General features: G+C 37.5%; 1 protein-coding gene and 1 long non-coding RNA gene across 3 annotated transcripts; both read left to right on the top strand.

The window, feature by feature from the left end:
* Window positions 1-1304: 1304 nt before the first annotated feature.
* Window positions 1305-11121, top strand: LOC116201918 (regulator of telomere elongation helicase 1 homolog). Of its 2 annotated transcripts, none has more exons than XM_031533377.1 (24): window positions 1305-1662; window positions 2158-2402; window positions 2797-2945; window positions 3572-3653; window positions 3793-3940; window positions 4084-4240; window positions 4873-5156; window positions 5345-5390; window positions 5731-5872; window positions 5958-6112; window positions 6256-6347; window positions 6449-6556; window positions 6648-6716; window positions 7256-7342; window positions 7646-7705; window positions 7792-7907; window positions 8366-8423; window positions 8499-8601; window positions 8859-8914; window positions 9006-9587; window positions 9734-9879; window positions 10259-10342; window positions 10580-10660; window positions 10747-11121. In XM_031533377.1, the coding sequence occupies exons 1-23, from the start codon at window positions 1561-1563 to the stop codon at window positions 10581-10583; spliced, it is 3075 nt and encodes a 1024-aa protein (XP_031389237.1). In that variant the 5' UTR covers window positions 1305-1560; the 3' UTR covers window positions 10584-10660; window positions 10747-11121. The 2 variants fall into 2 exon arrangements, with proteins under 2 accessions (XP_031389237.1, XP_031389238.1); XM_031533378.1 differs by having other exon boundaries at window positions 8376-8423; window positions 8510-8601.
* A 1251-nt stretch (window positions 11122-12372) lies between these two features.
* Window positions 12373-12997, top strand: LOC116201577. The gene is made up of 2 exons (XR_004155900.1): window positions 12373-12501; window positions 12671-12997. It is a non-coding gene; the product is annotated as an uncharacterized LOC116201577 (long non-coding RNA).
* The last annotated feature ends 295 nt before the right edge of the window (window positions 12998-13292 follow it).

Below are 13292 nucleotides of genomic sequence, written 5' to 3' on the forward strand. Positions count from 1 at the left end.
AAAAAAAAATTAAACTTTTCACATTTTATCAATTTTTATAAGAAAATTTTTCCTTTACCTAGAAATGCAAGAAATTATCAATTTGATAACAATGTTAGCACATAGTTAATCTATTATATATATATATATATAAGCCGAAAAGCAGAACGTACGAGTCCCGTTTGAAAATCCTCAGCTCATGGGTCAATTTCGTAAGCCTTCAGTCTTCGTAATGCGTCCCTTGAGTTACCGGCTTTTTCATTAAAAAAAAAATATTAAATATTCATTATTGAGAAGATGGATTTTATTAAATATTTATATTCAAATAAGGAATAGTATTTAAGGAAAATCTTAAGGACTCGTGATGAAAACATTACAGGGAACATGCTTGTAATCAAAACTCTAACTATCAACGTTATAATCAGAATTTCAAGTATCAGCAAGGTAGATACAACTGTGTAAAATTACATGAGAACAATCAGGGCGGTGAATACAGATGTGCAAACGAAACTTCATATTGATTTAAAATTAACAATATGAAAATTTGTAATCATTAGTAATATATAAAATTTAGAAAACTTAATAATAGCAGTTCTATTTATAAAAATGCAAAAAAAAGAGAGAAATTTCCATTGAGTAATCCGGGGATTTTGAACCATTAACCAACCCATATAACTCCGCTTTAATATATATATATATATATATATAACATTGATGGATTTTACATGCCGTAGATGCATTTCATAGATAATTAAGGGCTTGTTTGGATTGTGAATATAATTTTAGAATCACAATTCTAACTTAACTCTATCCACTACAAAACAAAATAATTCATACAAAGTCAAAGAGCGGATCCCATTTATATCACTTTTTTCCACAACAAAACAACATAACTCATACAAAGTTAAAGGGTGGGTCCCATTTATTTCACTCAAAATCAAAATCAAAATCTGATTTTAAAATCTTACTATAAAACCAAACGCAACCTAAGGTATTTGAACTGTCCTCAACATTTTTATTTTATATTAAAAAAAAGTTTAACTATAAGCATATATACACGTTGCTCCTGCAACATGTGGGCAAGAGCGCTAGTTTTTTCGTTAATTTTAATCGGAATTGTTTACGTGTACTTGTAAGTAGACTTTATTTTTTTTTTTGCTATCGATGGTGTCTGCTGCCGTAGCAACCGACTAGTCGGTCGGACAGTTTATTGTACGGCCTGGGTCCGCCATTAAACTCCATATGTCGATTCTAAGAGAATCGAACCCTGAACTTAGCTTATTACTTATTGTCAGCTTATCAGCTGATCCGACTCGTGTTGATTACTTGTTCGTAGTCTAGACATCACAAGGAAAATCCCAAATCTCATTTCGGGCTCAACATGTCCACGACCCCCCACCCCACGCGCCCAATCCCAAGCTACAGTTGTTTTGGCGGGAAAATTCCCCAAATCGACGAGAGAAGATAACCGCGCGCTGACCGTCTCCTTCGTCGGCCAGCCCTCCCATTTCCTAGGGTTTCTCCTCCTGAGCGAAATATTCCTCCATCCGCGGGAGATTCAATCCGGTGCAGCTCATCGCCATGCCGACCTACAAGATTAGGGGCGTCGATGTCGATTTCCCTTTCGAGGCCTACGACTGTCAGCTCGTTTACATGGAGAAAGTCATTCAGTCTCTACAGGAAGTAAGCTTCACCTTCACTACATTCCTTCTTCCCTCTTCAGAAGCCGAATCGTGCTGCTGCCGCTGCGTTTGTTCTGCTGCTTGTTCAGTTTCCTTATAGTTTCACAATTACCGGTCGATGCATGATTATCCTTATAGCGGTACGCCATCGACAAACAACTCTGCTGAGAACTCAAACTAGTACATGGAAGGTTGGTGCAGCATTCATACTTGGGCGGAAGCCCGACAAATGAGTTAAGGGACAGGCTTGAGGATTAAAACTAGTTCCAATGCTTGCTCTTATGCCGCGTTGTGCCATTGAACCGATTAAAAGATTAAGCGTCTTAATGAGAATGCTGCTTTTTTCAATCCGGTATTGCAATATCATGAGGGAGTGTCGGGAAATTAGGACACTTGAGTGGTTTTGGAAGCCATAGGTTGCATTGAGCTACTATTAGCAGCTGGCTGAATTGGATTAGAAAAGTCGGGTTCCTAATTTTTTTCCTCTGGTTGACAGCGGTGCAATGCTCTTCTTGAAAGTCCTACTGGGACGGGGAAAACACTGTGCCTTCTCTGTGCCACGTTGGGTTGGAGGAAGAGCCTGGGCAGTTTCTCAACTGGCAGCATGAAAGGCGAGAGCCAGGATCAAGCATTTTCACAGTCACAATCCGATTCAAACAAGCTACCAACCATTGTTTATACTTCACGTACTCATAGTCAGCTGCGCCAAGTGATTCAAGAGCTGAGGAGAAGCAACTACAGGTGAGAGTACTTTCCTTTTAATCTGAGGCATTCCCATTTTAGAAAAAGCTTATGCATAATTTTGGTCTGTTTTCTTTGGCCCGAAAGTTGCTAAAACTAGAGACATAACATTTCCTGCCTCTGTTTTGGAGATAATATTAGCCATCACAACTCTAGTTGTCCGCGCAGCTTTAATTTATTCTTGAAAGGTGGTTGCTTTTGTTTCTTCACCATTATAGTTGTAGCTGTATAAAATTGTTTGTTGTATAGGTTTTTGTTTGTCTTGGAATATATGCTTTCTGTTGCGGTATTTTCTGTTGCAAGATTGGTGCCATACTGAGGAACTGGATTCTAAGATTGCATCACTTTGAGGTTTTGAATGTTTTGTTTTGAGATTAGATTTGTTCATTTATAGGCCCAAAATGGTGGTGTTAGGGTCTCGGGAACAGTTATGTATCCATGAGGAGGTCAGTTCACTTCGTGGAAGAGCACAAAACAGTGCATGCCATTACTTGTGCAGAAAGGGTGCGAAGCGTCGCTGCAAACATTACTTTCATGTTGCTGGTAAGTTCAGTGATCTTTTTCTTATATGTTTTTATAGGCACATTTGTACTTACCAGCATGCCCTATTAGGTAGGCACGGTGCTTTTTTATTTTAGTAATTAGTGAAGGTTCTTGTTTAAGGCTAAGCTCCAGTTTATCGATACTTGGGTAGCCAATAAAGAAGAAATAACAGCGTGCCAGCATGCACAACTTTGCAGTTCCATTGTAATGATTTGCAATTTCTCAAATTATTCTTCTTCCACTGTTCAATGTCACGGCAATGAGAGCATACGTTTGTCTTATGGGATTATGTTCCAAATATAATTATCTCTGGAATTATCCAGGGACATGCCCCAATAATTAAGCATGCAAGTACTCTCTACGGAAGAAGGGAAAGAATTGGATGGATAGCCTGATTTTCTGATTGAGAGGTCTTTGGCATTTCTGTTGTAATTTCTAGAGAATTTATATATTTCTTTATCTATTTCGTCTTTTCAGGATATTGGTGTATGTCATTCAATTATCATCATTACATTGAACTGAACTGTTGAAGTAGTTGCCAAGTTGCTGCTTTTTAATGACCATCTAATTTGTTTTTAGTCATGCATTCTAATCTTATATTCATTCATCTCTATTTTGCTTGGCAGAATACATGAAGAGCAATCCTTATCTTGGAGATGACCCAATTGACATTGAGGATTTGGTCAACATTGGAAGGAAATCTGGACCGTATGTCCTATACTAAACCTTTTTTTTCTGGACGTATGTCCTGTACTAAACCTTTTTTTTCTGGTTTTGACTGAAGTGCAATTTTCTCGCAATATGGATTACATATGATTTCTCTTTCTAAACTCTTGATCATTTGTAGGTGTCCCTATTATTTATCGCGGGAACTCCACAAGTCTGTTGATATTATCTTTGCCCCCTACAACTATCTCATTGATAATGCATATCGAAAATCTCTGGCAGTTGACTGGACGAACACTGTACTCATTTTTGATGAGGCACACAACTTGGTGAGTAAAATGCCTGAATTTGACTAGAAAAACTTGCATGTTTAAGAGTCAACAAAGTGATAACAAGTTGTCATTTTGATGATATGTCATTTCACTTGTCTAAATCCTTAGCTCATTTACTTTCTTATGGAATTGAAATGCAGGAGAGTTTATGTGCTGATGCAGCCTCATTTGATCTGCCCTCTCATCTTCTGACGGCTTGCATATCTGAAGCCAAAAATTGTATTGATCATTCTGTATCAAGAAGAGAACAATCAAATGATAAATCACGTAATCCAGACAATTTTGCCATACTCCGAGGTGAATTTGACAGGAAATATTCAGCAACAATAGGCAATTTTTGAATTATTGCATATTTAGGGCCGAGTCATCATGATTGTTTAGATGCAAATTACAAACCTAGGAAATAATATGGTTGACTAGTTGAAGAAAATCCTTTCAGAATATGTAGATGCATTACATCTCTTTGGATGGTAGTAATACATAGAAATGACGTGTGAAAGCATAAAAATTTATGTCTCCTCCAAATAAACAATAAATAATAAGTACAAAAAGTGATGGTGGGATTTTGGGTTTAAGTAGATACCCAAAGGGGAAAGTATGTTTTGTTTGAATCACCTTGTATTGTTCTGCCATGTGAAATCATAGATGAGCATTCAAATTTCTCCCTGTATTTGGCAATAGCTTTGTTTTGTTTTGCTGCCTGAGATAAGAAGCTGGAATTAGATATTTTATGGGATAAATAGCTTGAAAAATTACATGGTTGTTCAATGATGGCTAGAGGAAAAGGATACGCTGCTCCCTTGGAGATATTATCTGTTCTTTTTTCTGATTTAGAACATAAACATATTTAAATGTCAGTTGCAGCTTTTATTTTCATCATATTTGAGTTCAAGCTTGCCTAATTCTGTCTTAAAACAATCGTCGTGCAGCCTTACTCTTGAAACTAGAGAAACGGATTATGGATGTACCTATTGAATCCAAGGAATCGGGATTTACCAAGCCTGGACCTTACATCTATGAACTATTCTCTGACCTGAATATCACTCATGAGACTGCTTCTATGCTCATCGCTACGATTGAGGACGCTGCTGTGCTGCTTGAGGAATCTAATCAGCTGCAATCAAAGGGCAACATATGCAGGCTTGAAACTATGGGTGAAATTCTTAAGCTGATTTTCAAAGAAAAGAACAATGCTCATGCAAAATATTACCGAGTAAGCTCTTCCTTGTTAGTTTACCATCAGTAGCATCATGATCTTCTGATTATAGGAAGCTCTTGATAGTCCCTTTCCTATTGAGGCAGGAAAGCTATTTATTGTTCATACTTATTTTTCAAACAACCCACCCCTTTCCTATCGAATCTAGTTGTTTGAAATATGAGATTGTTTTTTTCACTTTGCAGGTTCATGTGCGAGAAGTTGAGGCGCATTTTTCTGATAGTTTAAAAGGTAAATCAAGGAATATTCTGCTGATTGTCTGAGTTAAAAATATGCCTTTATATTTAGGCCTTATTTTCTCTATCATTTGTCATTGGTTCATCATTTTCTCACTGATAAATTGGAAGATTCTACACAAGGTGAAAGCAATAAGTATCCATAATGATGGTTTTGACTGGAGAAGCTGTTGTATTTAGTGATTTATGATTGCCCTTCCTCGTTTTCATTTTTCGAATGGGGTCACTTAGAGTTTTCCTACATCAACCACTAACAAATTACAGGAGGTGCAGAATTCTGATATAATTTCCTTCATTGTTAGCAATGATCTCATTGTAATGCTTTGCATCTGCAGGTAAGGCATCTAGGTCACTTAGCTGGTGGTGTTTTAAACCTGGAATTGCCATGGAAGAGTTCTCGAAGATGGGTGTTGGTTCGATCATATTAACTTCAGGCACCCTATCCCCTTTAGATTCATTTGCACAGGAACTCAATCTGTAAGTCTTTTTGAGGACACCTTTCTATTTTGTCATTATTACCGTTGGCATCACTAAGAAGAGAATTCTTTTGTTGCTGTCATAGAAAGTTTCCTATTCGGCTGGAAAATCCTCATGTCATATCTTCAGATCAGCTGTGGGCTGGAGTTGTACCTGTTGGACCATCAGGATGCTCCTTCAATTCCTCTTATAGAAATCGCGATTCTTTGGAATATAAACAGGATCTTGGCAATGCTATTGGTATGTATTCTATTGGCAAATTGCTCACATCTCATATCCTATTCGTTGATCTAGAATGGAAAGAAGACCTGGTAAAAATGCGCCCTATCTCTCTTAATTGTTGTTACAGGATTAACCGTGTTCCTTGACTTCTTATATTTCAGTGAATTTTGCACGGATTGTGCCAGATGGACTGCTTGTTTTTTTCCCATCATATTATGCTTTGGAGCAATGCATCGCTTGTTGGAAAGATATGGTGAGGCATCTCTCTTACGCAGAATTGTTTGTTTGTATATCTTTTGATATATTCGCGCTTTTGACTTGTTTGTTTGTTGGTTTGTTTATCTTTTGTTTCAGGCACACCCAAATTCAACAGACTCAAGATCCATATGGGAAAGGATCTGTAGACATAAATTTCCTGTGGTTGAACCTCGACAATCATCAGTATTTTCTGTGTCAATTGAGGTGACATCATTTACTACGGCTATTATGGTCCTCGTATTCTTATGTATATCGACAATTAATCTAGGAATCATGTTATGCTGGTTTCTTGCAGGACTATATGTCTAAGCTCAAAGACCCCTCAAGTTCAGGTGCAGTATTTTTCGCCGTTTGTCGTGGCAAGGTACACTCTTACTTTATTACAATGACAGTTATCTATGTTTAGAGATCTTTCATTTGTAGTTCTGCAAATTTTTTGATGACTGAACAGAATGTGTAGGTTTCGAGACGTTGCACATTCTTAGTTCTGTGATTTGATGAAAATCACCGTCGTTGTGTCCTGGTGAAGCTTTTTCCTGATTCTTGTTGCCTTTAGAGTTACCTGGCAGTGCTCTTAAGGTGACCTCCCTGCAGTACACGAATGAGATTTATCTGCATGGCATCAATGGGGCATAATTATTGCGTCCCTTGCATCTAAATAGATCAGTCCGTTGGTGGACCTCAAGCTCAGTCACTGTTCCCCTGTCGCTTTGCTTCTTGCACTTTCCAACTCTTGTACTTTTTTAAGATACCAGAATGTTAATCCAAGGTCAAACAAAATGCATTTTCATTTACCATTCAATGTGAAAGAGGCCAAAGTGATGAGCCATCCTTGCAAAATGGCTCACAAAACTCGAATTAGTATTTAAACTTTAGCTTACATGCATGTCATTTGCTTTCCAGGTAAGTGAAGGATTAGATTTTGCTGATCATGCCGGGAGAGCGGTTGTGATTACGGGTTTGCCATTTGCTACACGGACTGATCCCAAGGTTAATCTCAATAAAATACTCAATACGCTTTCCTTTTATACAAGTAATCTGTTAACTATAAACATGTTGCTCATCTACGAGGTAGTTACCCCAGGAAATATGTTTGATGATTGAGTTGATAAGTTATTTGCTGCCATTACATTGTCTTTTTGCTGAGAAAGATTGCCTAAGTGGAGATATTGCTAATTGCTTAATCTGACCTTTCTCATGTTCTGACCCATCGTTATTCAACCCATTCATCTCTACTAATATAAGTTGCCTTGGGTTCTTTGTTATGATCGAAATATTTGACATAACCCGCAGGTTCGACTGAAGCGCGACTACTTAGATGAACATGCATGGTCACAAAATGATGGGAACAAGGTAAATTGTGTTTTTCTTGCTGGATATATGATGTTCCTTTAGAATTCCTGGCACTCGGCAATCTGAGTTAGTAGAGGACATTGCAGGGTCTTACTGGAGAAGAATGGTATAGCCAACAAGCATCTCGAGCCGTGAATCAGGCTGTGGGACGTGTTATTCGTCACCGTGATGACTATGGAGCGATAATTTTCTGTGATGAAAGGTGATGCTTTTGTTTGTCCTATTAAGAAGCACCCAAATTTCTCTCTCAATTGCTTGAGTGCTTGCCTGAGGCATTTCTCTCACATGCTTTTAACTTTATGCTTTTGGGAAATGCATTTTCATCTTAAAACACTAGAATTATTTTTTCTGTTTTTGAAGTCTACCTTCTATGAACTGATAACAATATCCTTCTTCTGATAAGAAAGATGAAAAGGCCCTTCCTACTTTTCTGTCAGAGTTTGAAGGATTGCATTGAATGTCATCTTATTAATTTTAATACCGTACATCTCATGGATACAGTTATCATATATTTGAACAGTGTATAAATTAATGACAAAATTTAAGCTAGTTCTGAGGTTTCTGCATTATTTACTTTTCATTGTGACATTCTCTGAGGTCCTTAGTCTAGAAGATTTTTCAAGTCATTAACTCTGCTCACATCCTGTGGCTCATTGGTAGATTTGCACAGTCACAGCGTCAGTCCCAAATATCACTTTGGATACAGCCTCACATCAAGGTTGGTTTTGTTACCTCTTTTGGTTACCTGCTGGAGTTGTAATCTTTTGGTTTTCACTCACTACTGTTCTTGCAGTGTTACTCCAGATTTGGTGATGTTATTTTTACTTTAACCCGATTCTTCCGAGATGCACGGACCCGTCCTTGTAACAAGAGTACAGTGCAAAACTCAGAGAGCGGTAACTTCCCTTCCAGCTGAATTTTTTCTTTGGTGGTTTCTCCCTTTTCTTACCTTGCTTTTTTATTTCATCTTTATTAACTATAAACATATCCCATACCTCACTTGGGAATGCCTATTTGGTCCGACTACTCACATACTCTGTGATATATGGAACACTTTCATTGTTCATATAAGGAAAGCAGCAATTGATTCACTTCATTTTTGTATACATTCTCATGATGTTGCCTTAGTTAAATCCATGTGTTGTTTATTCAGGGAAGTGTGGAGAGATGAGAGCTCTGGAATCTCAGGAAAACCGCCTGTCTCCCCATGTAAGAACTTGCTTCTTTTCTATAGATATGATTGGTTTTATACTTAAGGTCATTTGTGTGTAATTTTCATGATTGATTGTTTACACTGCAGGCTACTTTAAAACTAGAGGATCAGATAAATGCTATGGAGTCAACCTCTTCTTTTCTTGAAACTAAAAGTTGGATAAGTAGGAACCACTTCGAGGAAGTTCTTCCAGCAAACCGCTCCTCTCTTGCTGCCAATAAGAAAATTCAGGAATCAAAATGGGTTTCCTCAGAGGACTTACTCCATCGTGGGAAAAGTCCTCAAATTTCAGGAAGTAAAATTCTGCAACGTTATAGCAAAACAATTGATTTGACTGATGATACCTTGTTGGACAAGAAACCAAGCATGGAAACCTTAACACCTTGCGCATTGAAGCGCAAATTACCATCAAGTCTAGAGAATAGTGAGATGCTAACTTCAGGGAGCGGTCTACAGTCAGAAAGACATGTCTCTGCCAAATTAGGCAAAGACAAGGATGACAGTTGGAGCCGAAGGAACGCTCAAGTGGGGTCAGCTCATATGTCTAAAAAGGATGGGCATGTACAAGGAAGCAATCTGAATATTTTTGACCGGAAAGATAAAGTTGTTCAGCAAAGTCAGGACCCTTTGGATGATGAGGAAGCTCGGGGATCTGCTTTTCTTATTCAGGTATAGCAATTAAATTGTAGGAACTGGACAGCACTTATGACTTTTAATATCATTTACATGTCTTATAGCATTCCAATGGCTCTCAAGTCTGTTTAAAAGCAAAGTCAAATTTTCACTGACTTGAACCTGAATGCCATTGTTTCCAGGTGAGGGAGAAGCTCAATGCTACGGAATATAAGGAGTTTGTTGGGTTTATGAAAGCACTGAAGTCAAATGCAATGAAAATTGGCTTTGTTCTGCAATCTATTGCAAGATTATTTTCGGGACCAGAAAGGCTTCCCCTTTCAATAAGGTATAAGTTGTATCTTAATTCTGCAATATTAGTCAAGTTCCAAACGCTTATCATATACTATATCATTTGGTCAAACATATCAAGATATACCAAAGTAATGTGTTGAGGGTGAAGGTTTTAGTTGATTTCATCATCCTTTCAGAAGGTGGATGGATTATTTTGATTTAATTATTGGCAGTACATAGAGCTGCTCAATACATGGAATATTCAAGTTTGAAGGATTAATGCTAGTTATTAGCCTGCTTGGATGATAATGATCGCATAGCATTTGAATCGTTTTACCCCTACTCAAATCATTACTTTTCCTTGCCTGTGTTCAGTCTTCTTTTATTAACCAAATTATTAGGTATAAGTATCTTCCATTTCGCTTGTTGGACAGATTTAAGGATTTTATTCCTGCAAAGTACCGTCTTCTATACGAGCCGTATCTGGGAGCTAATGACATGAATTCGAGTGCTCCCAAGTAAGTGATATGCCACTGTTCTTCATAACAGAAACTATATCCACTGCTTCTTCTTTGTTCACATGCATGTAACTCCTCTTTATTGAAACATTAAAATAAGAAGTTTGAAAGATCTCTTACTGATATTCTGGTTCAGAACCTGCAGCTAAAGTTAAAACAGCTTAGTGTATCTTAATGTTAAGGATCTCTATGATGTTACTCTCTTATTTCTTAATCTGGGAAAAACTCATTTTTCAGTTAAAGCTGGTGCTTTATTTCAATGGAGCAGCTGAATAGCCTGTCAAACTAGCTGAGAAGCTGAACATTGCAGTTTCATCGGTAAGCAATTCTATGACTAGCCTTTGAGTGTTCATTGAACCTTAGGAATCCACGTTCCAACATTAAAGCCGCATCTACATGTTCAGGCCTGGGCTAGAAGGATGATTTTCATCGGATTGGGCCTTGCTCGACTGATGCTTCTGCTATTCGGAAACCGTGAGAAGTTTAAGAATCATCTGGCTCGAGAGAAGCAGGTTGTAGATATGAGGTATAGCTCAGATACTACAGCTTTCCCTGGATGTTCTCGGCTTATTACTTTCGAAGGCAAAGGAAATTTTGAGGATCCTCAAAGTGAAGTTACTCGCAACAGATCACAATCTTTTCACTCATATCGTTCCGTGTAAATGGTTGTATAATAATTTGATTGGTTTACTGCACGCTGCGGTAACATTCTTCTGATAAAGCATATGCATATTTCGTCCCATACTTAAATTTATAATGGATATTGGGCGTTTGGTTGACTGGATCGAAAATGGGGGAGGGGAATTTGAATAAAGATTCAGCCTTAATTATTTTGTTAGGTGGTCGAAAATCGGGATTAGATTAGGTGTAATTATTAAAAGATGCAAATATCCTCCGCTTGATAAAAATAAAGTATAAAAATTCCATGCTAAAAATGATAGAATGATCAAAGTTCGTGCCTTTAGAAAGACTCTTTATGTACTTTCTTCGTAGCTAAGTAAAACATATGTGGCATTTGATAAATTCAATACTTAAAAATTAAGTAGTTAATTAGTTAAGAAAAATTATATAAAAGAAAAGGGGGAATGATAAAGATGCAAAAAATTTTGTGAGGGTCAATGGTTCACTCTTATTTTATTTTATTAAGCTAAAATTTCTTACCGTCTCATTAAGTGGTCTTTTGCATAATGATAAAGTAATTTAGACAATCATCTCTTATCTTTTCTTCCTTTTTCCATTCATTTTCTTTCATAATTAATTTATAACTGAACACGTATTTAATTAAGTTGAAGCAAACCCATTTATTTTGTTAAATTGTACATATTATTATTTTATAAAATTACCAAAAAAATACAAACTTTGCACTTTCTATCAATTTTAGCACAAACTATTTTTTTTATCACAGAAATTCCCGAACTTTTAATTTCCTATCACGTTTAGCACAAAGCGGCTAGACCTATCAATTTAAACAGAATTGTCCGATGTGGCAGTTTAACGGTCGTGATGTGGCTAACGTCGGCTGACGTGGATTCCTTCCATTACCCTATTGATGAAATTACGTGTTGCCCCTCACCCTCTTCTTCTATTTGTCTGATGGGGTTTGGCAAAATGGAGATTTCACCTCCTCTCCATTTAGGGTTTAAAATCGCAGGTAAAAGGAAATAGGGGAGAAAACAAATTGTCTTCGAAGATCATTACGAAGAAAGGAAATTCAGGTTGGGCATGTGATATTTTGATGGAATTAGGGCACAAAACACACGAATTTGAGGTCCACGGTAGATATCAGAGATGCGAGTTGATGGCATGTGTCGATTTTGCAAGAAATCGCTTGGCGGAGAAGTGATTTGCTGCACATAGCAGAGAGGTAAGGATAAGTAAGGATGCTATTTTTTATGTTGTGTTAAATTGTTCTAGACATTGGTCAAAACTTCTGAGATATTATCAATCACGTTGATGCAAGACGAGAGAGATTTGTCTCACAGCGTGATGATCCATGACATTGTGCTAATTATTAAAAGATGATTTGTAGTAGTAGTTTCTAATCATAATTCTTGTGGTTAATGCCAGTGAGGGTGAACTTTGAGTTCATTAACAAACTCGGCGTAGATTGGTGGTGTTTCCACGACAGGGACATTGCCCCTGATGGTAAAACACTTGAGGTGAGCTGGTTTTTCCTGTTTGCTCTTTTTTCTTCTGCAACGAAACAGCTCTTTTGCGGTCAAGATGGCAAGTTGACAGGAAAATTGTGGGAGCTACTGAGACAGCTCTACCTGAATTGGGGGACTTTGCAAACTGAAGTTTGGGTTACCTGAATTGGGGATTTTGCAGGACTTGGGGCTACCTGAATTAGGGGACTTTGCAAACTGAAGTTTGGGCTACCTGAATTGGGGGATTTTGCAGGACTTGGGGCTATCTGAATTGGGGGACTTTGCAAACTGAAGTTTGAGCTACCTGAATTAGGGGATTTTGCAGGACTTGGGGCTACCTGATAAGATGAAGTGCAGTGTCTGCATGGTGTTATGCTTTCTATGTATTTCATTCTATGGTTTGTTATTTGGTGGAGGAAAAACTAGACCAGTTGGTTTGTTAGTTGTCTGTTTCGGATTCGAATTTGGTGTAACCCCTTGATTGTTCAATGACAATGTCCTATATGTAGTCAAATTGTTCTCTCTTCTTTTGTCCATTCCCATCTAGCAATGATCATTCAAAAGCACAAAAATACACATCTAAAGCATAAGTTGCTGTTGAAATGAATAACAAGATAACAGTAAGATGCCTATATTCCCATACGTTTGAGTTTCACACAGTTATCTAAAGAAGAACTTGCAATATTCATGTAATATGTGGCAAATATAATGGATGTCCACGTCCATTACACTCTCAATTAGGCTGGTGAAATGGAGGTTAACATCCATCATCATTGATGCACTATCCTATCCATTCTACTTAG

The sequence above is a fragment of the Punica granatum genome, chromosome 3 (genome assembly GCF_007655135.1).
Source record: "Punica granatum isolate Tunisia-2019 chromosome 3, ASM765513v2, whole genome shotgun sequence".
NCBI classification, from domain to species: domain Eukaryota; kingdom Viridiplantae; phylum Streptophyta; class Magnoliopsida; order Myrtales; family Lythraceae; genus Punica; species Punica granatum.